We start from the raw sequence: 22,739 nt of genomic DNA, 5'->3' as shown, positions 1-22,739 counted from the left end.
CCACCACGATTATTGGCTGCTACCACTACCATTAAAACGATTTAAATGGCGACTGATACATAGTCCAGACACTATTACTACTCCATTTACTTTTGTAAGTGTGACCACTTCTGTCATAATTAGAACTACTACAAATACACTACTACTATTACCACCACCTGGACTTGTACGACCACCACTAGAACTATTTAAATTACTCCCAACAAATACTAATATGACACACCAACAAAAGGCTACTAGTACTAGTGCTATTCCTGATTTTTGATGCGTTTCCGCAAAAGTACAGAGTGTGAGTACTTTTGCCACCCCACGTGATGAATGTCAGTGGAAAGTATTCCGATGACAAACTGTCCCACATTGTGTGCTTCCCCCCACCCACCCCCGACCCCCACACAACCAACCACATGAGTGCATGCACAGCTGTACTCACAGCAGCTGTTTTTTATACAAAATGTGCAACAGCAGCACACACACTAGCTTTGTGCATCTTGATGAAATGCAGCACCTGTTGGCAACATGACTCGTGTGTGTGTGTGTGTGTGTGTGGTATAAGAGTGGTGTTGTGTGTGTGTGTGTGTGTGTGTGTGTGTGTGCGTGTGTGTGTGTGTGTGTGTGTGTGTGTGTGTGTGTGTGTGCGTGCCTGCATTGGCACACGCATGGGAAGCCATCCTCCATGGAAATGATTATCAATAATACCCGCTTTGCTCCACCCCCCCACCACCACCACCACCACCTCCAGCGCTCCACTGGGTAATAACTTGAAAGGATGGAGTGGACAAGACAGCATTACAGTTCTTTGTTAGCCTCTCTGCGCTCACATATTGTTCTACTCAGTGCGTTGCCGTGGCGACCACCACAACACGGCCGCAGAGTTCAGCCGCTTGGTCCGAAACTAATTTATGGGGGACATTACGAATGAGATTTAAATTTAAAAAAAAATGAAATAAAACACATGGCTATGAGAGAGTATTCCATGCAACAGAGGAACTGTTTTAAAAAAAACAATAAAACATCCCCCAAAAGCCTCATAGGATATGATTAGAAACATGGGTTGCATCAATTTTATTTATTTTTTTCATAAATGTCATCAGTCGGCCAAAATAGTTTTCTGCACAGGGTGTCCGGGCTCTCCCTTCGAGACAAGGTGAGACGCTTCATCAAGCCACTTTTCCTCCACGTCGAGAGGAGCCAGATGAAGTGGCTCGGGCATCTGATTAGGATGCCTCCCGGACGCCTGCCTGGTGAGATGTTCTGGGCATGTCCCACCGGCAGGAGGGACATGCGCTCCTGCCGGTGGGACATGCCCAGGGGATGACCCAGGACTCACCTGCCATCTAGTGGTGATTACTAATATTACAACTTAAAACTACAGTCGACCTCTGCATATTCGCCGTTTGACACCCACTGATTTTTTTTTCCGATATTTTTTTTTCTGTATTTCTCATCTCACTCACCCTATCCAAAATTGAAGATTTTTTTGAGGGTGTTGGAAAAAAAAAAGTTTTCAATCTCTGAAATTAAAATAAACACACAAGTTTAAAAAAATATATTGCAATAGACTAAAACAATAAAAACTGACTGAAAATAAAAATTGTTGAACAAAATAAAAATGATAGAATCCAAACGGTTCAATTGCTGTTACTACATTGACAAGTTCACTGGTTCACACTGACCAATGACCGTGATGTTGAGTCAACTTTCTGTCCATTCGATAATGTAGGGATACTTGGGCACCTTCCAGAAAGTTGCCACCCTCGTCAGAGGGGTGACATTTCACTCTGCATTGACTGAGAGTGAATGTGTCACACTGTATCCGCGGTCATCAGCTGACCTCACAGTGACTGCAGTGAATGGGGAGGGGGAAAAAAAAAAACGCCGATGGCCTTTTTTCTCCCCCATTCAGCTCAGTCACTCTCTGGGGCTGTTGACTCAATGCGCAAACAAAGCAGGCTTTGCGCATCAGCGTCACTTCATGACGGGCGCAGATTAGCACGTGAAGCGATTACACACAACGCTATATGCACTTGAGGATACGCAGAAATAATAATGACTGCGCTTTGTGAAGATTTGCCAAGCTTGATGGAATGGAAAGATGCGGACATAAGGCTGACATATTATCACGTTCTAAGTCCAACTTGGAGCAACATGAGCAGTCATTTGGAGTCACGTTTCTGCCCGTGTGGTGAAATAAATCTTCTTTCCTCCTGTTTTTTTAATCTCCGTCTACTCCTGGGGAAAGTGTCTGGCTCCTAAATTCCTTGCGAATGAATGGAGCTGCTCTAGGTGCCCCCCCCCGCACCCCCTCCGCTCCACCACCATAAGTGACATTGTAAATTATAGCTGCTTTAAATAAAATACACACGCCAGACACGACGACGTTGATGTAAACAGTTTAAGATATGGATGCATTTATATTCACAAGGACACAGTCGGAACAGGGACAAATCCAGATACGGGAAACTTCTGTCGGTGTTTATTATTGTGGCTGTAATTTGAGAAAACTATTGATGAACTATGAAGGAAAATACACATTTTCATTTGTTGTTCATTGGGTAAAAAAAATAAATAAAATGAGTTGGCGAAAGGTGCTTTTTGTTGCAAGGCTGTGACAATAACGTATAAGATAATAAATTATTTGTACAATTTTTTTTGTAATATTTTCCAATCATTACTGATATCTGTGACTTGATATTTTATGATTATGTTGTCATTTACAGTGACATTATTTACCTTTTGCAATCAACTTGATTAATATTTTGATTCAACTAATATTATTTCATGTCATATTTTTCTTCAAGGTTTGTACTTTTAGTGATTTTATCTTTAGAAATGCTTTGAGCTATTATTAGAACATGACCAGAAAAAGCATAATTTTATGGTGATATTTACGTTATTTTATCTCACACTTAGTAAAATACCTATTTTACAGAGTCCAATTTTTTTTTTTGTTTTTTGTTTTGGATATGACATTTTTTTATTTATTTTTTTTTTGCTATCACTATAAATATATTACTTAAAATGACAGGGCTTACTTTATCTTTTATCTTTTTTTTGTTTTGTTATTTTACGGAATTGAATTGAATTGAATTGAAAGTCCTTCTATTTTTGGCATTTTTCAATTTAAATTTTAATAAAGTAGTAGTAGTAGTAGTAGCAGTAGTAGTAGTAGTAGTAGTAGCAGGAGTGGTGGTGGTGGTGATGGTTGGAGTAGTTGTAGTAATAGGAGTAGGAGGAGGAGGAGGAATAGGAGGAGTGGTGGTGTTGGAAGTAGTAGGAGTAAAGATGAAGGAATATAATTCGATCTTAACTCGCATGGGTGTACCTAATGATTTGGCCGTGAGTGTTTAACACACACACATGCTGCTGCACACAAATTGGGATCATTTCCACTCCCAGCTCATTCCTCCCTCCCGATGACTTTACAGCTTCCGTGAACGCTAAGTAACACGGATGACAAACTCTATTTAACAGGGTTTTTTTTTTTGTGTGTGTGTTTGTGTGTCTCTGTCTGTGTGCGTGCGTGTGCGTGCATCTTATTCGAGTCTTATTTGCAAGGCGGGCTGACTCAGTCTTTCTACATCCTGTTGGCCAGAGAGGAACGAGTGACCCACAGGAGCCACGAGGGACAAGAGTAGTACTGTTTCAACACGGCTCTTTCCTGTCCACGGTTGAAACGACGACAGAAAGACAGAATGAGCGAGAGGGAGAGACATTTGAGAAAGAACAGTCGATCGAGAATATACATTTATCCCCGTGTCTGTTAATCCTGCACAGCACCCCCTCCCTCCCCTACCACCCTCCCCAAATGAAAGCATGCAGTCAGCAAAGAGGACAGAATGAGAGAATGGAAACTAGAGAGGGGAAAGTAAAGCGGCGCAAAGAGACAGTGGAAGGCGCTCCCTGACGAGTCGGTGGAGTCGAGTGAGTGAAGAAACATGTGTCCTTACCTGAGAATTTGTCCCCCTCCATAACCGGATCACTCCCTCCAGAGCCACATGTAGCGTCTGCACTTTGACTCCACTCTCTCTCTCTCGCCCTCTCACTCCCTCCCCGTCTTTTTTTGGACTTCCCTTCCTCCCTCCTTCCCTCTCTCTCTCTCCTCCGCTTCGTTTGTCCTCTCCCCGCTTTTGATTCCTTCAGTGTGACGACATGGCCCATGTGCAGGTCATATGTTGCTCCCCTTCAGATGCTGCCGTCTAAAGACTGAAGCAACATTGTATCCACTGTAAGCATGTGACGGGCTATTTTTTGCAAGGCCCTTCCCTTCATGGCGCTTCCCTACGATGAGTCGCGCATTTACGCTCGCCTGTCAAACAGTAGGAAAGTGATTCCTACAAAAGAGAGACCGCAACGGTCTCTGGGATCAGGAAACGCCACATGACACTTGACCCCTTTTCACATCCCTCACACTGTTGGAGGTCAGAGCTCACATGGTGAGCGCCAATTGAGACATCAAACGGGCCCTGATGCGAAGAGACATAAAATAATGGACGCCTATCACGTGCTGCTTTTGTGCTCAGGCCAAAATCATGTCTACAGATGCCATCTTATGGCATCTTGTTGTCAAGGAACTATGTTGACATGAAGGGGGGAGCTTCATTTACATCGGCCATAGCCCTTTCTAATACAAATGTAACAAACTGGTGCCCTCTTGTGGCATTTTGGTGCCATGGGACTATGTTGAAGTGAGGCTAAGAGCTTCACTTACGCAGGCCACAGCCCCTTCAAATAGAAAATAATGGGTCATTGAAATTATTCATCTTTTTTTCTATTCATTCATCCTAGTAAGTAATTGGCTAATTGGGTCATTCTAATGAAGAAAAAATACAATAGTTGTTTTTGATTACATTTTTGGAAATAACAAAAAATCATAAGCAAAAAAAATTTAGGGTTTTTTTAGGGGTTTTTTTGCTCGTATTGACGGGAGAATGTCAGGCCTTTTATCAGGCACGAAGGAAGCTTTTTAAAATGTGGGAAAATACACACCATGCTGTGGCTCCATCAAACCCCAGATGCTCTGCACTGTGGCGTCCTCTTGTGGTCACGATTGGGAAGCGCCTGCAAGTAGGAGGGCCCGAAACTTTTTCATTTTTCGTGTGGACAATTTAGCTGGTCCGTGGGAGGAAAAAGCTTGGATAGCTGACTGCGCATGCCTCCCCGCCTGCCTGCCTGCCTCGCTGCCTGGCATCCCATAATATGCTGCTCACTTGACAGACATCATTCTGTATTTCCCAGCAACATGCACTCTTAACAGAAATGCACACAAATAATAACGACGGAGTAATTCATTACAAGAGAGATCCAAAGAAAGAGGCCATTAAACACCGTGGCACATTGTAATTCCAGTGATGTCATTTTCACACACACACACACACACACACACACACTTTACTACAATAAACTTATATGCACGTTGTCTCATTATCAAGTGTTTATGGGATGAGTTCATATCCTGCACTGCACATAGTCGTATTCAGCCTGCATGTGTAAAAGTGTGTGCACATAAGTGTGTGTATGTGTGTGTACGCGTGTGTGTATGAATGTGTATGTGTGTACGTGTGTTTCCTTCCTGTTCTTGCGTTCTCGCTTCTCTGTGTTTTCCCTTTTTTTTTTTTTTTTTTTGCTGATGCTGTACAAAATTCTCTCACGCACACACACACACACACACATACACACACACTTGACTATCAGTGGTGACACACATTTTACTACAATAAACTTATATGTATGTTGTCTCATTATTAAGTGTTTATGGGATGAGTTCACATCCTGCACTGCACATAGTCGTATTCAGTCTGCACGTGTAAAAGTGTGTGCACATAAGTGTGTGTATGTGTGTGTACGCGTGTGTGTATGAATGTGTATGTGTGTGCGTGTGTTTCCTTCCTGTTCTTGCATTCTCTCTCCTCTGTTTTCCCTTTTTTTTTTGCTGATGCTGTACAAAATTCTCTCTCTCTCTCCACAAAGACACCTTAGCAGTGAGCGTGAGCCACATCTTTAGTGTATGTGCCAATAGCACACACACCAAAAAAATAAAAAACACACAATTCAGTGGGGAAGTGAGCGCCCATAGCAAAAACAAAGCATTTTCAATCGCGAAAAGCAGCACTTCATCCACTAAACTGTGTGTTTGTGGCATACGGACACGTGATTGATCACAAATGGCTTCGTAGAGCCGGAAATAGCACACACACCAAAAAAATAAAAAATACACAATTCAGTGGGGAAGCGAGCGCCCATAGCAAAAACAAAGCATTTTCAATCGCGAAAAGCAGCACTTCATCCACCAAACTGTGTGTATGTGGCATACGGACACGTGACTGATCATAAATGTCTTCGTAGAGCCGGAATTGAACCCTGCACTTTTGCACTGCGAGGCGGACGTGCTAACCAGTCGATCACCGTGCCGCCCCGACTAGGAGAAGATACCATCGCAATTCAAACAATCATTTAGCGCAATGACGTGATGATTGTCACAGCAGTCGTCTGTACTTACTTGGGCTAAGGATGCTGGCGCCATCTTTCTCTGTCCTCCTTGATCGCGCGCTGGCCGACCTTGCTGTAAATAGACACAGAAGTAAAATTATTTCCATCCATCCATTTTTTTTTTTTTTTTTTTTTTAATCACACTTATCCTCATTAGGGTCGCTTGTGAGCTGGAGCCCTCTCCCAGAGTGACTGTAAAATAAAGAGTGTCTGAAAATGTACACAAATGCGCAATCAAAATAATCTTTGTAAGAAGCAAAATGAAGCAAGCAAAAGCGTAACAGCTAATGGAAACAGTCGATATATGAAATCATCCACAAATAGTTTTATTTGTTTGTGGGAACAACATAATTGAAAGTCAATATTCTTAGATGGCATTTATGAGCTTTTATCAAATCAATAGCACATATTACAATTTTAATTATCGCTGTTACATTTCTACAGTACGTCAGGCATTTTGGTCCGCCTGGACCAAAGATTCTTACACTCCCAACATATTATTGAAAGCATTCCTATAGAGATTTTGGTCCGCCTGGACCAAAGATTCTTACACTCCAACATCTTATTGAAAGCATTCCTGTAGAAGTGTGATCTTACATAGATAAATATAGTGTATGGTAGTTATTCAGTTGACAGAATGCAGATGCAGCCGCAAATACAACCATGCCAATGCTTTACTACGACTCTTGCTCCCGGCTACGCTTATTTGTGTATCAAAGCAAACCGCCGCCCGCATGTAGTCGGCGTCTGTAATTCAAACATTGTGCTGAGAAGGTGTTGTTTGGCACAGAAGTGATGTAATACGCCGCCGCCTGTGGCGCTCTGGTTTAAACTGAGGGCAAAGTACTGACGGGCTGCTGATATGTCTGTGTCAGTCAAAAGTGTGCGTGGAAATGTGGAAAAAGAGTGACACCTGCAGATTTATCTTGGTATGTAGAGCTAGTTCTGTGTGTATGTTTGTGTGCGTGCGCACGAAAACTCTGCTCACCTGCTCAGTCTTGTCTGAAGTTGCACAAAGACACATTTAGCGCAACTTCAATGGGTTATAAAGTCATCTCCGGACACAGATATCCATGACTCTTTTCCCTTGAAGGGGATTTGCAAACATCCTAGTTATATTTGCCTAATGACAATTCGTGGTACAACTAGAGGTCAGTGTACACACATGATGCATTAGAAAAACAGAGGCAGTGTTCATGCTAGTGGAAAAATACCAAACCAGATTTTCAACCACATGAATGAACTATGGGCTATGGGTCTACCCTAATTCATGTCGATTCCTTTTGGGCGAAATGCGTGCCTGTACGCAACTTTTAGTCAATCACCCAGGCTAACTAGTCAAGGTGTCGTCCTTTAATCCATATCGCTAACAGCAGAAAGTCACAACAGCAACAACGGTGGCAAGCAATCAACTGGCTGCTCACTTTCCAACGTCACAAATACCCTTACTTGCCATGATCGTAGGTACAATACGTAGGTAGCTCGGTAGTTGCTAGCTAGCTAGTTCGTGAGCTGAACCTGTAAGCTAAAACAAGATAGGAACTAAGCTAGCAAAGTAGAACTAAAGGGTGATGATAATGTAGTAAAGTTAATTGCTACTTTGTGTGTGTGTGTGTGTGTGTGTGTGTGTGTGTGTGTGTGTGTGTGTGTGTGTGTGTGTGTGTTTCAAAATCCTTTAAAAAAGATAGGCGGCCCCGCAAGTGATGTTCATAAAGTTGACTCCCCCACAACAGGAAACATGAAAACCAGTGCATGTGTCGAAAACATGAAACTTGGTCCCATAAAACATGAAAAGCAATGTGTGTAGGAACCTATTAAAGGTCGCCTCCAAAAGTGACTTTCAGACAGATGGTTCCCATATACCGGTAATAAAATTTTTTTAAAAAAGGATTCAGGATTATTTTAACCTATCCTTTGTAAATCACTGTTAAACTCCCATATTCACCGTTTTAGTGCTCAAACTGAAGCCCTGTCTAAGATAAAAAATATTGCCTTGGCGTCGTCTTGTAGCGTTTCGGTTCATTTAGTCAGGCCATATAACCATGTCTAATCGTGTGAGCGCGTGTATGTGCGTGCGTACGCGCGTTCGTGCATGTGTATATATGTAGAACATGACCGGTCAAGTGCATGGCCTGGACAAACATGTCAACCGCTAAGTGACTAGTCTCAAATGACGTGAAGTGAAGGTAAACAGAGGGGATGGGCTGCAGCACATAGTCGCACTTGGGATACAAAAGCACTCACACACGTTCACACACAAACACGCTTTTGTGAATGAAGGCGCACAAAGCAAAGCAGGAAAGAAAGGAGGAGTGGTTTGCCAAGCAAACAACACCACCACACATCCTGAGGTTATTTCCATCAAGGGTTTTATTTATGCAGTATTTTAATTAGAAGGAGGAGGAAACACAGTTTTAAAGTCACACGCATGTATCTTACACTAATTCAAATACGTTTGCAATGTGTTTAAAACAGCAGTTTTAAACGCATGGGATGGATTTTTAAATGTCTCAATATCATGGATTTGTACCTATTGCAGGTGGCCCTGGACCGTAACCCCATTTGTCTGCGTGCACACACACTGCTTTTTGTGTGTTTTTATGGCCCCTATACCACACATTGAGAGTATGCTGCAAATATTTCACAACAGTGCTTCCAAATGAGGCAAGAGGCAGACGGCGCGAGAGAACAAGGGAGAGCAATGGATGAGTGGGTGCAGACGACAAGCGTGCGTGAAACGAAGCGAGACGGGCTGAAAGGTCCGACGCACATCTATTTTTCAACGTTGTTTTTACAGGCCGCATAAGTGCTCTACCTGCATGCATTCCTAATGAGTGAGGACCACACCAAAACAAATCCAACATCTGCACACACACATTCAGAACCAGATAAGCTAACGAGCAGTAGATTGGCCAGCAATGTTTTTTTTTTAGACCTTTAATATATCCATGAATGGTGAAGTATACTTCAGCTAACTTCGTGTCTGGCTAGTAACTAAATTCACTACTTGACAATCACACTTATGCTCTCTTTTTGTAGCTTACACCTCCAGCTACCTAACTAGCTTGCTAACACACATACATACACAGAAGACATTCAGCCTTGACCCTGAACCTACACTGGTGCACACACACCTTTCTGTACAGTACAAACACAGTGTAAAAGTATGTGAATCGAGGGTACTAATAAAGAAGACAATAAAACTACATCTACGAGACAGATAAAGATCGGACTTCCTTTTGAAGTCACTTAAGACGTCGGCGGAGTTTTATGACTAGAAACCTCCCTCAGGAAGCATGTACTTAGTCTATGTCATGCACACAGGGACTCTTTTATGTGCCTGTTCACCAAGAAATGTCAGGTCAACATGCCTTTAACGGTTCAGGGTGTTTTTGTTTTTGCAGCCAGGAGGCGGATAAAGACAACTGAATGTCAAAAGTTTTAATCCATGTTTAAGGTACATGTGAGTAAAAAGAACAAGTGACCACATTGGACAGTAAGAACAATCTCGCCTGTGTCAGAAATCGCCACCAAGTGCGAAGGAGAGAAGGGGTACTCTATCGTGTAATACCCACATGTACATGTCAAAGCACATGTCTTGCTGTACATCAGAGCCCCCCCCCCCCCCAACCCCTCCATTATCTTTTAAGGGTCCCTCTAAGTCTGGAGCCGACTTAACAATGTCTGCTATCAGTGTAGCGCTGTGGCTGTATCGCAGAGCTGCATTCTTTGCTCCTCATCATAAACACGGGAGGGGAGGTGGACCCTCGAGAAAAAGCTGAGGCAGGAGGGTAGATTCATCACCAGTTGTTACTGTGTTTGCAGGTTGTCGTGATAAAACACCTGTTCGGCGTCTCACGTGACGTTTACAATGCGAACCCGAGGGCAGGTGTGATATCATTTTCAGTCGTCCAAAATGGCTGCCCCCTGACATAGATTGCAAGAACAGACAGGAACTGAAAAAGGTAATGACATCTCGGATTATTTCATAATCATGGTGGAATGTTTTTTATTTTTTTATGGATTCTATAACTGCACACAAATAATTGAGCACTACCATCGGGAAGGCCATGGCAGATTGCAAGAACAGACAGGAACTGAAAAAGGTAATGACATGTCGGATTATTTCATAATCATGGTATGGAATATTTTTTTATGGATTCTAAAGCTGCACACAAATAATTAAGCACTCCCATCGGGAGGGCCATGGAGGCCATCAAGAGATTCCAGAGCCGTCGGAAATTTCAGTATACTGTATTTTAATGATTATGCTTAACTGCTAGGGCCAGAACCGTGACTAGCGCTCCAACAGCTGCTCTACTGAATGTTGAACACCATCATTTGGGATCAGGATAACCGCAGCACAGTACGTGCACGTCCATTTGCCCCAGTGCCTTATTATTCCATTATCCATGGGCTTCGAGGAAGTCAAATTGAAGGTTAGGCCATCCGTCGGCATGTCGAGCCAGATGGCAAGGCAAATATGTCTCAACATACTTTTATAGCTTGACTTTTAGCATGTAACAATAACTTTGGGCTCCCACTTACAGGGTTGCAGAAACAGCCTAGTAGAGGCAAGAAGCAGGCTTTGTTCAAACTCCTCGTGAAACCTGGAGGTACATGTTCATGTTTGTGTGGAGTGGAACATTAAAGCACATACCAGGAGGACTTGGAAAATGTGTGTATGTGTGAGTGTGGAAGGTGTTTTTCATACAGGTTACTCATTGATCCAGAGCATTTGGAGGAAGCGGTTTCACAGACCTGCGGAACAATAGATGCTGACTGAAGCAGCAGAATCCCAGTTGCGTTTCAACGATGCAAATGATAGATTAAATAGAACTGTGTCTGGCGTTAGGCCACTGCACAAAGTATAATAGAGACAAAGCTATGAATGGAGACGGTTTCAACTCTTCTCTAAGCTGCAGTAATACTAGTCATTCTTCCCTGAGGATAAAGAATATATGCCTGAAAGTTTTTTGACACTATATGACTGCATGTGTTACCCTCCTGTTTGTGTTGAAATAGCCGTTGCTTAAAGGGAAAATCAAATCCAAAAAAATATTTTCAGGTGACGACCAATCACGACTCACCTCAGCAAGTGGCTAGTGGCAAAATGGCTAAACCCTGAGATGGATAAAAACGGGTGACTTTTGCAATATTAATCACAAAGCCATGTTTAGAATAATGGAGCCGCATAGAACATTGCAAATTTTTTTTTTCTACTTGACTTCCTCTTCAAAGGATATCACAACCCCATCCAGGTGCTATTCGTTAGACCATCTACGACATTTTGCGTTGTTTGTTGATATTAAACTAAGCGGAATTTCCTCATGCAAACCGAGACTATGTGGTTGTTTTATACACAAAAAGTATAATTGCCTTCAGGTTTAGTTTGAAAGAAAATGAATCTAAGATCTTTGCTCACAAGTCCCCTACTGTACATATTCAAACTTGCAATGACAGTGCCTGTACGTGCGCGCGCCGCCTCCTCCCAAATACACATCACCACGCATTTGTGAAAAGCAATAGGCACACATACACTTTGTTATTATACGAGACTACAAAAAGGAATGTGACATCTTCGGCGCGCTCACTCACACACACACACACACACACACACACACACACACACACACACACACACACACACACACACACACACACACACACACACAGGAGGAGGAAGGAGAGGTGGCATGACCCAACTTGCACTTGGCTCCAATGGAAATGTGTCAGACGCTCGATCGCACAAAGACTCTGGAAAGAGGACCCGGGAAGAGCGGCATTCCGCAGGATAGACCTTGTGTACATTGGAGTGAGCCGGAGCTTAGCTGGAGTAGGAGGAGGTCAATGAGGCTCAGCGGATGGGCGCGAGATTAGGCGCTCATGGAAAAAGAGGAGGAGGAAGAGGGATGATAGGAAAGAGAGGAAAAGGTGAGGAGGAAGATGGATGTTTCAATCAGGATGTGAGCAATTGGCGGCGCGGCGGGTTCGTGAGTGACAAGGTGCTCTTAGCTGGTGGTAGCTTTGAGCCATAAGGCTGTAAACTTTCCACTCTTGTTTTTCCCAAATGGGATGACGTCACGTGACGGCCTTCCTCATCTTCCACAAAAGTTCCCCATGGCTCTGTTCTGGACACTCATAAAATTTGATGTGCGCTGCACAGTGGTTATAATAGCTAGATTTTTTTTTTAAACGAATACAACTTCAACGACTAGATGCTGTGCCCAATTAATCACTTCAATAAACAAAAAGCGTGTATTTCATGTGGACTCACCGTTTTCCCCGCGGGGGAAAGAATAAAAAATAAAACTATTGATACAACTTTGTAGTTCAGTTATGAGCGCCTCACCTCAAACAAGCCCCTCCTCCCCCTTTGCTGGTTGTTATTATAGTGACTATTGATACCACCAAGCGTGTAGTGGGTGGCAGATTTTCAGCAAAGCTGACTTTCAAAGTGGGTTTAAAGAGAAGCAATATTTATTTTAACATTATATTTGCATATTTCAATGTTGACTTGACATTGGGAAACTGGCCGATTGAGAGTTTGGCAAGAAACTAAGAATAAACAAACAAACAAAAATAAACAACTTATCCCTAATTGACATAGAATAGGCTCTTTTCTGCAGTTGGATTGAATAAATGATTCACCTTGAATAACCCCTCCATAAAGCGGCTGCATTTAGTTTCACTTTGAACAACGCAGACCCCCTGCAAAGCGGGCACGGCATCTGCAAAGCGATTGGTTTACAGTGGCATTGAAAAAGGAACATACCACGGCAAAAGTTGCAAAACATTTCCAGTGCAAGACTGCCTCACCTCAAAAAAAAAAAAAAAAAAAGCTGAAGTTTACATTCCATTGTAAAAGCTGGTCGACCTTTCAACATCAACCTGCAATACATCAGGGAGTGGGACAAAAAGAATTCTCCCCCAAAAATGGAAAATAAACATCTTACCTCAATTGGCAAGTGATACATTTTGCTGTTCAGTAAATGCCTCCCCTCAAATAAAGCAAAATTTACAATAGAATGACAGAAACATTCTAAATGTTTTGACACGATGCAGTTGAATTGCATGAATCAACATATTCAATGTTATCGGTGTTAATCAAATTTTTCTTTCATACTCTAGTGTTCCTTGTGTTTTGTCTCGTGAGCTACAGGAGCTTTTCTATCATGACGTCATTCATTTGGAACCCAAACCTGCAAGTGAAGTTTAGTAACCACCCATCCATGCATCCATTTTATAATCCGCTTATGCTCACGAGGGTTGCGGGGCGTGCCGCAGCCTATTCCAGCCGTCTTCAGGCAGTCGGCGGAGTACACCCTGAACCGGTTGCCAGCCAATCGCAGGGCACACATAGACGATCAACCATCCGCGCTCACAATCACAATCAGGGACAATTTAGAGTGTTCCATTAACCTGCCATGCATGTTTTGGGAATGTGGGAGGAAACCGGAGTACCCGGAGAAAACCCACACAGGCACCTGGAGAACATGCAAACTCCACACAGCAAGGCCGGAGCCGCAATCGAACTCTGCACCTCTGCACTCGACCACCGTCACGCCTAACTAAGTAACCACACCCATAAAATCATGAATGAGTCTTTCTCCCAAAATATGAATTCTGAATAATATAGAATAACTTTTCTATAATGACAACGGCAGAGCATCCACTCTGTCCGAAATGCATCTCTCGATAGCATGCAGGTCAGTAACGCACTTACCTGAGTATGAAGATTTCTTCATGGTGGCAGACGTTTGTGTGACTAAAAAGTGTAATGTTTTTTTTTTTTTTTTTAAACAAGCGTCTTTCCTCTAAGGTCCTTTCACTTCACTTGGAGTGTGTTAAGTTTGTAGGCGTGTATTCCAGCACGCTGTGCACCTCTTTGGAGAAAGAGAGAAAGAGAGAAAAAAAACAGACAGTTATGGACACAATCACACCTGCGATCCTGCGTCATGACGCACGCCCATGTGGCATGAGCGGGAGTGGTTTGGCTCCTAAACTTTGTGCTATTCCGTGTTTAGGAGCCTTACCTGTAGGACAGATAAGATGCACAACAAGGAAATTGTCTGTGTGTATGCACTGGTAGTGAATAGTGGATTAACTAACAGTGTATACATGTCAATAAAAGAGGATATGTGGATTAGAAGAGCCTTCAGAATGTAAATATAAACTGTTTTTTGTAACTCTGCTCTTGCTCAAGACTAGGAACCCCACAAAAAAAAAAAAGCTGATAGTTTGCTTAAGTGTTGGCCTTTGACAATGAGTGGGTGTCTGAACGGAACCATGTGACCCACCCAACCACATGTGTCATGTATGTCTATGCGTGCGTGTGCGTGCGTGTGCATGTGTGTGTGTGTGTGTGTGTTGTGGCAACATTCACCTGTTTACAGTCACATTGAAGGGGCTTCACTTCAATTTCAAGGACAAAAAAAGAGCAAATTTGTCCATTTCCTCATAAATACAAGTTCAACGAAACACCTGTAAAATAAAAGCTAAATAGCACTGAAAGGAACACGACTGTCATGTTGCGGAGTCAGGCCAGGTTGTTGCCATGGAGATTGTTGCCTCCATGTGCCCTGGATATAAGCTATAGATGAGAAAACAAGAGCTACTGTACAGGATCTTTCAGACTGATGGAGGAAATTATAGCAATGTCAGAAACATACACTGAAAAATGGTGTATTGATGTAGATGTATAGTCTACTTAAAAAAATTATCTGGATCCAGATGATTTGATTTCCTTGCACAAAATAAAATCTACATTTTGTTCATTGAGTAAATTCAACAAAAGCTCTTTTCAGTTTATATTTCAACCCAAACGACACAACACTTAGACCGACAATATCTTGCGCAAAATCTTAGCAATATTACTGAATTGAGCTCACCTTTCCAAGTCTGTGACCTGTGAAAAATCTTCGTGCTTTACCTGTTTGTATAATACTGCCACCTAGTGGCCACATCATGCACACCAGAAGGAAAGCGGCAATGGATGTTGAAGCCACAGGCCCGAACGAACCGGGTGGATGGCGGTCCCCAGGTGCCCATTTCGTGATCTGTGATCGCCCTGGGCAACTTGGGCGTCATCCGCCCGTGGGGCTCTACCTGCAGTTGCTTCTTAACATTTTCCACGCTCCGACCTACGTCGACTGCACCAAATGAGTTTCTTTTCCTGTCATGTAGAAGTATTGATTGCACCTCTGGGTGTCAATTTTAAAGGGAATGAAGAGCCACTTCCGGTGTCTGCGAATCAAGCCGGAAGTGTTCAGAGTCACAACGACGTAAAACGCCAGTTTCGAACTGTGCATTTACTACTGACTTTCTCTGAGCAGAACTTTGAGTTATTTCATGAAACAACAACAACAACATAAAGCTACTTAAACCTCCCCCACAACTACATCTGGGTTCCCCGAAATGGGCACGTTTAACGCATTACAAGTTTAGTCATGCAAATTCCCACGTACTGTATTCTAGTCACTATTCCCAGAAAATTATCGTTGCAATCATTGGAGCGTTTCCAAGTCTAAAGGTTCTTGGAATTTTGCAACCCAAAAGTGGAAGAGGAGGTACTAGCTACTTGCTTCTAGTTACATCTGATCCTATCTAAACTCAAAACAACTTCAACTTCCAGTCAATCCAACAAATTTGTAGAGTCAGTTGTTCGTTTCACCGTCAGCATCTGGGCAGGTAGGTGGTGGCGCACACACGCGACTGATGATTATCTCTTGCGCAAAGTATCTTGCCCTCAAATTGTGACAAACATTATCATTTGCCGTTTCCTGTTACAAGTTTTGGCAGGCACTGAAACTGCAGCTTCTGCTCAATGTGTGCTTTTGAAAAACATACACACACGCATTGCGGTATTTGCCGCTTTTGGCCACTGGGCTACGATTCCAAAAAAAGGGGTCTTGATTTCCGCTCGCTTGCATGAAGATGTTTCATTGCTCGTTGTTGTTGTTGTAACACTTAAACCCACACGCTTCAACACTTGGTCAGCAAATTCACAGCTCGCAGCCACAAAAGTGTCACACCAAGCAACGACATCCACCTGCTTTGTGCATGCAACCAACTTGATGAGAGGTTTGTTTTGTGACATTTCCATGTTGACTCACACAAAAAAAAAAAAAAGTGAGCGCCTCTTGCTTGTGTTTGGGCGGCACATATGACTGTACGGTACTTCTCTTTAGCCATCACTCAACATTCATCAGAGATAACTGGGCTGATCTCACGCTTGTAAGGGAGCACCTCAGAGCAGATGTGCGCAGAATGTTCTATTATCTCTTACTGTAAGCTTTTGCTCGAACTTGACTCATGATGTGTTCATCACACAAGCCTATATTTTCTGCTCTCATGTGCTTTTTTTTTTTGTACGACATTACACTTGGTAACACCCAAAGCTTACTTGTTCTCTCTCAAAACTACTTGTGAATTCTCCATGTGCAAGAATAAAGTCTCTCTGCCGTGGATATAAAAAGTTTACACACCCCTCTTCAAATGAATTGCTAGAGTACCAGAATTGTGCATTTCTAGGCAGAATTTAAGCTCTAATCCAACTGGGTGGTGCGGGTGTACCTAATATGGTGTCGTGTAAGTGTATAAATGACCGGGTCTCTTTGAGCAACCACTAAAAGTACAGAATATTGTTTTATTTCATACATTACAGAACAAATCATGTGCATATATGTTTTTTTTTTTTTTTTTGGGAGGGATTATGTACAGCAGAAGAAATATTTGAGCAAATAAATACTTTGAACAATTTTTCTTTTCGGATTGTATGGCGGAAAAGGTCAAATGGTTTCTCAACCAAATCCTGATTGGCACAAAACATACACACTGACTGTAGGGTGATAACTCGCAGCAGCAAGGCATCTTGACAGGCCTCGTGTTATGTTCACTGAGTCAGTGTTCATCATTTGGAATGTGAGTGAGATATTACACCCACCAGGCACGCATTGCACATTCAAGTGCGGTATTATTCATAAACGGCGCCATTTGGCAACACGTTACAAAGTGAACCTTTTTTCTGACACCTGCTTGCTGTAAAAATAGATTGCAATTAGTCAGTCGTTGTTTTCTCACATACAGCGAATAGATGTCATTTGATTGACATCGGAAGAAAATTCTCTCGTTTAAGCCTTAATCACGCCATTCTGCAATATACAAATGCATGTGACCGGATACATTAGGTACAGCTGCCTAATCTAATATCAGATATTTCTAAAATTCTACCTCGATAAAAGATAGCAATGCTCTATTTTAAACTGGTACATCGGATCTTATTCTATTCTGTTCCGAATAAAGTGTCCGCTGCGCATACATGCCTCGTACTCGCACATATGGACATGTATCATTAGCGACTACATTCTAATGGATGTTGACATCTTTGAAAACAAAATAATTGCATAGCACAGTCGAGTTGTTTTTCGTGTACCTGACTGGTTCAGTCAGAGGCACGCATGCATGCAAAGCATGCGGTGTTGCTGCATCGCTTGGTGGCCGGCCTTTACAGGATGTCCTTAAGCTCGCAGTGTTCCGCGCATCTCCTCGTAAACATCATTGGTGACTGTGCGCCGTGGCCTATATTTGGCGTGCCATCTTTTGATCTGCCAATGATATTGAGGTATGATTAATGTTCGCCGGGGTGATTTTGTCAACGGTAACAAAGCTAAACAGAGGCACAAAATGAGACCCCAGTATCAAATATAAAGGTTGTACCTACAAAAAAAAAAAGACTACCGGTAATCTTAAATTAATTGAACCCTCCACAAGGTGGCTTTAAAGACCTTAAGATGAAATTTGCGGTGGCGTAGCGGAACAAAACCTGCCATAAACTCCCACACTGATTTGAAAATGAAAATCGATTCAGGACTGGAACAAGGACAAATCAGCCCCCTTAGTACTGTTACACCTTTCCCTTGCACTTCCTGCAGTTGAGTAAATAACACCTGCTACTATGAGAAAATGTGTTTTCAACACAGATATACGCACCTTGGGTATGATCCATAGGAGGAGGGCGATGAAGACTCCAAACAGCACAGCAGCCGAAACCACAACAATCACCAGGAGAATATTCTGGTTTGGGTTAGCACACGGCTGCTCGTCTACGACTGAGCAGAATAAGAACAGAAAGGCTTTTTTTTTTTTTGCCGCATTTGAGAGTAGAAACCAAACACAGCGCACCAGACCAGAGTAGTCATCGGGATTGACTTTTAATGTCCGATGCGACTGTTCTAGACAATAATGAGAGCACAGTGCAAAGATTAGGCCTGATGAATCCTGCCTAGCAACAAGTGACCATTATTTTCTATTGCCCGATGGCTCGCTTTGGATTCAAGCCAATGATTCCACGTCGCAACAAGCGACCAAGTTCTTCATTTCCCTATGAAGAAGTTGTAATTGAGAACTCTGCATAGCAACAAGTAGCCACTTGTTTTTATTGGTCAATTAGGCAGTCATGAGAAAGCCAAGCAGTTCAGGCATGAGCAACATTTGAGTTGGAGTTATGTTCTCATTGTTTTTAAAATAAATAATCCATGATTATTACTTATTGATGATTATTTTTTAACACATACATTAAGATACCCCACCAAATTGTTTAAAATCGAAACAGCATTGCTCTGTGCAATACTTTTGAGATGCATTTGATCTATTCCTTTACATAATGATGTCATGAGGTGATGTGCGCTCACCTTCAACCACCAGCATCACCGGACTATCGTCGTCTACCCTCTTTTGTTCTGACCTTGCGTCGTCATACCACTGGTAGTCACAAAAGTACAACCCCGTGTCTTCTGAGGTCAGGTTCGAGATGATCACGTCCACATTGGGGAAGATTCCCTCCACCCGGAGTCTGCCGCTGAACTCCTTTGCGGTGGTGGTTTTTTGGGACATCATGTGAAGAATTTGAAAATCCTTCTTGAGGCCTTTGAAAAAAGTCATGTGCATTTCGCCCTGTGGAACATGACTGCACTGGATGGACACAGATCCGCCGGGGGGTCTCCTTATCACTTCGATGTTCTCCACTGAGGCAGACACAAGATTACGATATTTCATATTTGTAAGATGTCATCATTGTTTTCCCCTTTTGGAGCTTGTCACGTCAGCCTCTGTATCAGCCTTACCTGTTTTGGCAGGAGTCGTGCAGAACAAACACAGGAGGGTCGCGAGACCTAAGCACACAGCAGACATGTTCAGCTGAGTTCTGAAGCTGCACGAGGAAATGCATCGGTATTTCGGTAGGTCTTCCCACACCGCTGACGACGGCATCCTGCCAACTCTTTTTAGCTGCCATGAACTTAGACGCACGTGTTGAGCATCATTCAAAAATTATCGCAGCAGCAAGGCATCTTGACAGGCCTCGTGTTATGTTCACTGAGTCAGTGTTCATCATTTGGAATGTGAGTGAGATATTACACCCACCAGGCACGCATTGCACATTCAAGTGCGGTATTATTCATAAACGGCGCCATTTGGCAACACGTTACAAAGTGAACCTTTTTTCTGACACCTGCTTGCTGTAAAAATAGATTGCAATTAGTCAGTCGTTGTTTTCTCACATACAGCGAATAGATGTCATTTGATTGACATCGGAAGAAAATTCTCTCGTTTAAGCCTTAATCACGCCATTCTGCAATATACAAATGCATGTGACCGGATACATTAGGTACAGCTGCCTAATCTAATATCAGATATTTCTAAAATTCTACCTCGATAAAAGATAGCAATGCTCTATTTTAAACTGGTACATCGGATCTTATTCTATTCTGTTCCGAATAAAGTGTCCGCTGCGCATACATGCCTCGTACTCGCACATATGGACATGTATCATTAGCGACTACATTCTAATGGATGTTGACATCTTTGAAAACAAAATAATTGCATAGCACAGTCGAGTTGTTTTTCGTGTACCTGACTGGTTCAGTCAGAGGCACGCATGCATGCAAAGCATGCGGTGTTGCTGCATCGCTTGGTGGCCGGCCTTTACAGGATGTCCTTAAGCTCGCAGTGTTCCGCGCATCTCCTCGTAAACATCATTGGTGACTGTGCGCCGTGGCCTATATTTGGCGTGCCATCTTTTGATCTGCCAATGATATTGAGGTATGATTAATGTTCGCCGGGGTGATTTTGTCAACGGTAACAAAGCTAAACAGAGGCACAAAATGAGACCCCAGTATCAAAGAAGGTTGTACCTACAAAAAAAAAAAAGACTACCGGTAATCTTAAATTAATTGAACCCTCCACAAGGTGGCTTTAAAGACCTTAAGATGAAATTTGCGGTGGCGTAGCGGAACAAAACCTGCCATAAACTCCCACACTGATTTGAAAATGAAAATCGATTCAGGACTGGAACAAGGACAAATCAGCCCCCTTAGTACTGTTACACCTTTCCCTTGCACTTCCTGCAGTTGAGTAAATAACACCTGCTACTATGAGAAAATGTGTTTTCAACACAGATATACGCACCTTGGGTATGATCCATAGGAGGAGGGCGATGAAGACTCCAAACAGCACAGCAGCCGAAACCACAACAATCACCAGGAGAATATTCTGGTTTGGGTTAGCACACGGCTGCTCGTCTACGACTGAGCAGAATAAGAACAGAAAGGCTTTTTTTTTTTTTGCCGCATTTGAGAGTAGAAACCAAACACAGCGCACCAGACCAGAGTAGTCATCGGGATTGACTTTTAATGTCCGATGCGACTGTTCCAGACAATAATAATGAGAGCACAGTGCAAAGATTAGGCCTGATGAATCCTGCCTAGCAACAAGTGACCATTATTTTCTATTGCCCGATGGCTCGCTTTGGATTCAAGCCAATGATTCCACCTCGCAACAAGCGACCAAGTTCTTCATTTCCCTATGAAGAAGTTGTAATTGAGAACTCTGCATAGCAACAAGTAGCCACTTGTTTTTATTGGTCAATTAGGCAGTCATGAGAAAGCCAAGCAGTTCAGGCATGAGCAACATTTGAGTTGGAGTTATGTTCTCATTGTTTTTAAAATAAATAATCCATGATTATTACTTATTGATGATTATTTTTTAACACATACATTAAGATACCCCACCAAATTGTTTAAAATCGAAACAGCATTGCTCTGTGCAATACTTTTGAGATGCATTTGATCTATTCCTTTACATAATGATGTCATGAGGTGATGTGCGCTCACCTTCAACCACCAGCATCACCGGACTATCGTCGTCTACCCTCTTTTGTTCTGACCTTGCGTCGTCATACCACTGGTAGTCACAAAAGTACAACCCCGTGTCTTCTGAGGTCAGGTTCGAGATGATCACGTCCACATTGGGGAAGATTCCCTCCACCCGGAGTCTGCCGCTGAACTCCTTTGCGGTGGTGGTTTTTTGGGACATCATGTGAAGAATTTGAAAATCCTTCTTGAGGCCTTTGAAAAAAGTCATGTGCATTTCGCCCTGTGGAACATGACTGCACTGGATGGACACAGATCCGCCGGGGGGTCTCCTTATCACTTCGATGTTCTCCACTGAGGCAGACACAAGATTACGATATTTCATATTTGTAAGATGTCATCATTGTTTTCCCCTTTTGGAGCTTGTCACGTCAGCCTCTGTATCAGCCTTACCTGTTTTGGCAGGAGTCGTGCAGAACAAACACAGGAGGGTCGCGAGACCTAAGCACACAGCAGACATGTTCAGCTGAGTTCTGAAGCTGCACGAGGAAATGCATCGGTATTTCGGTAGGTCTTCCCACACCGCTGACGACGGCATCCTGTCAACTCTTTTTAGCTGCCATGAACTTAGACGCACATGTTGAGCATCATTCAAAAATTAGATCTTTCCCAGTAATGCGAGCAAAATATTTAAACCGCGTTACTGCTCCGATAGACGAAAGGTAACCAAATGGCACAAATAATGCCAAAATCTATGATATTGATATGAGAAAAGAAAAGCTGTTATTTCTTTACAGCATTTTGGAACTATTTGATGTGAGTCAAGGAGTTTGCATGTTGTCCCCCGTTCCTGCGAGGGTTTTCTCGGGGTACTCCGGTTTCCTCCCACATGCATGGTAGGTTAATTGAACATTCTGGATTGAAAGATTAATCGATTACTAAAACAATCTTTGGTTAGGGATCGAACCAAAGATTGTCTCAAAAGGTACAGGCATACAATTGTATGCCGGCAAACATGATGAAAAATAAAAAAAATTCTCACAGCAGCTCTCACAAATTCCCAGAATGCAAAATTTCCGTGATAAAGTCCCGCAGGTGTACACC

General features: G+C 42.7%; 3 protein-coding genes across 6 annotated transcripts in view; all 3 read right to left on the bottom strand.

Moving 5' to 3' along the window:
- Positions 1-14,359, bottom strand: part of septin9a (septin 9a) — a 45,074-nt gene extending 30,715 nt beyond the window's left edge. Inside the window, exons 1-2 of one of the 2 annotated variants that reach the window (XM_019896322.1) lie at positions 14,213-14,359; positions 6,497-6,559 (exon numbers count right to left, since the gene is read on the bottom strand). In XM_019896322.1, the coding sequence (XP_019751881.1) occupies positions 6,497-6,559; positions 14,213-14,234 (85 nt within the window). In that variant the 5' untranslated portion in view covers positions 14,235-14,359. Of the gene's footprint in view, positions 1-3,947; positions 4,079-6,496; positions 6,560-14,212 lie in introns of those variants that run through there. The other variant, XM_019896313.1, reaches the window with a different exon arrangement.
- A 2,831-nt stretch (positions 14,360-17,190) lies between these two features.
- Positions 17,191-19,793, bottom strand: LOC109531894 (uncharacterized). 2 transcript variants are annotated; one of them, XM_019896431.1, is made up of 4 exons: positions 19,611-19,793; positions 19,179-19,511; positions 18,478-18,596; positions 17,191-18,092 (listed from the first exon to the last, which is right to left on the bottom strand). In XM_019896431.1, the coding sequence occupies exons 1-4, from the start codon at positions 19,753-19,755 to the stop codon at positions 18,006-18,008; spliced, it is 684 nt and encodes a 227-aa protein (XP_019751990.1). In that variant the 5' UTR covers positions 19,756-19,793; the 3' UTR covers positions 17,191-18,005. The 2 variants fall into 2 exon arrangements, with proteins under 2 accessions (XP_019751990.1, XP_019751997.1); XM_019896438.1 differs by having other exon boundaries at positions 18,478-18,590.
- A 210-nt stretch (positions 19,794-20,003) lies between these two features.
- On the bottom strand, positions 20,004-22,587 carry LOC109531909 (uncharacterized). 2 transcript variants are annotated; one of them, XM_019896448.1, is made up of 4 exons: positions 22,089-22,587; positions 21,657-21,989; positions 20,953-21,071; positions 20,004-20,569 (listed from the first exon to the last, which is right to left on the bottom strand). In XM_019896448.1, the coding sequence occupies exons 1-4, from the start codon at positions 22,231-22,233 to the stop codon at positions 20,483-20,485; spliced, it is 684 nt and encodes a 227-aa protein (XP_019752007.1). In that variant the 5' UTR covers positions 22,234-22,587; the 3' UTR covers positions 20,004-20,482. The 2 variants fall into 2 exon arrangements, with proteins under 2 accessions (XP_019752007.1, XP_019752014.1); XM_019896455.1 differs by having other exon boundaries at positions 20,953-21,065.
- Between the last annotated feature and the right edge of the window lie 152 nt (positions 22,588-22,739).

This window comes from Hippocampus comes, unplaced genomic scaffold, assembly GCF_001891065.2.
Source record: "Hippocampus comes isolate QL1 unplaced genomic scaffold, H_comes_QL1_v1.1 scaffold10, whole genome shotgun sequence".
NCBI lineage: Eukaryota > Metazoa > Chordata > Actinopteri > Syngnathiformes > Syngnathidae > Hippocampus > Hippocampus comes.
The sequence above is the reverse complement of the archived record's forward strand: the minus strand, read 5'-3'. Positions and strand labels throughout refer to the sequence as shown.

Bases quoted from the DNA above. Each gene is read 5' to 3' on its own strand.
- LOC109531894 (XM_019896431.1), bottom strand. From the start codon at position 19,755: ATGCCGTCGTCAGCGGTGTGGGAAGACCTACCGAAATACCGATGCATT. The intron at 18,597-19,178 runs GTGAGCGCACAT...TATTCTGCTCAG, and splicing joins GGTGATGCTGGTGGTTGAAG to TCGTAGACGAGCAGCCGTGT. The intron at 18,093-18,477 runs GTGCGTATATCT...TATCATTGGCAG, and splicing joins TCCTATGGATCATACCCAAG to ATCAAAAGATGGCACGCCAA.
- LOC109531909 (XM_019896448.1), bottom strand. From the start codon at position 22,233: ATGCCGTCGTCAGCGGTGTGGGAAGACCTACCGAAATACCGATGCATT. The intron at 21,990-22,088 runs GTAAGGCTGATA...TGTCTGCCTCAG, and splicing joins CACGACTCCTGCCAAAACAG to TGGAGAACATCGAAGTGATA. The intron at 20,570-20,952 runs GTGCGTATATCT...TATCATTGGCAG, and splicing joins TCCTATGGATCATACCCAAG to ATCAAAAGATGGCACGCCAA.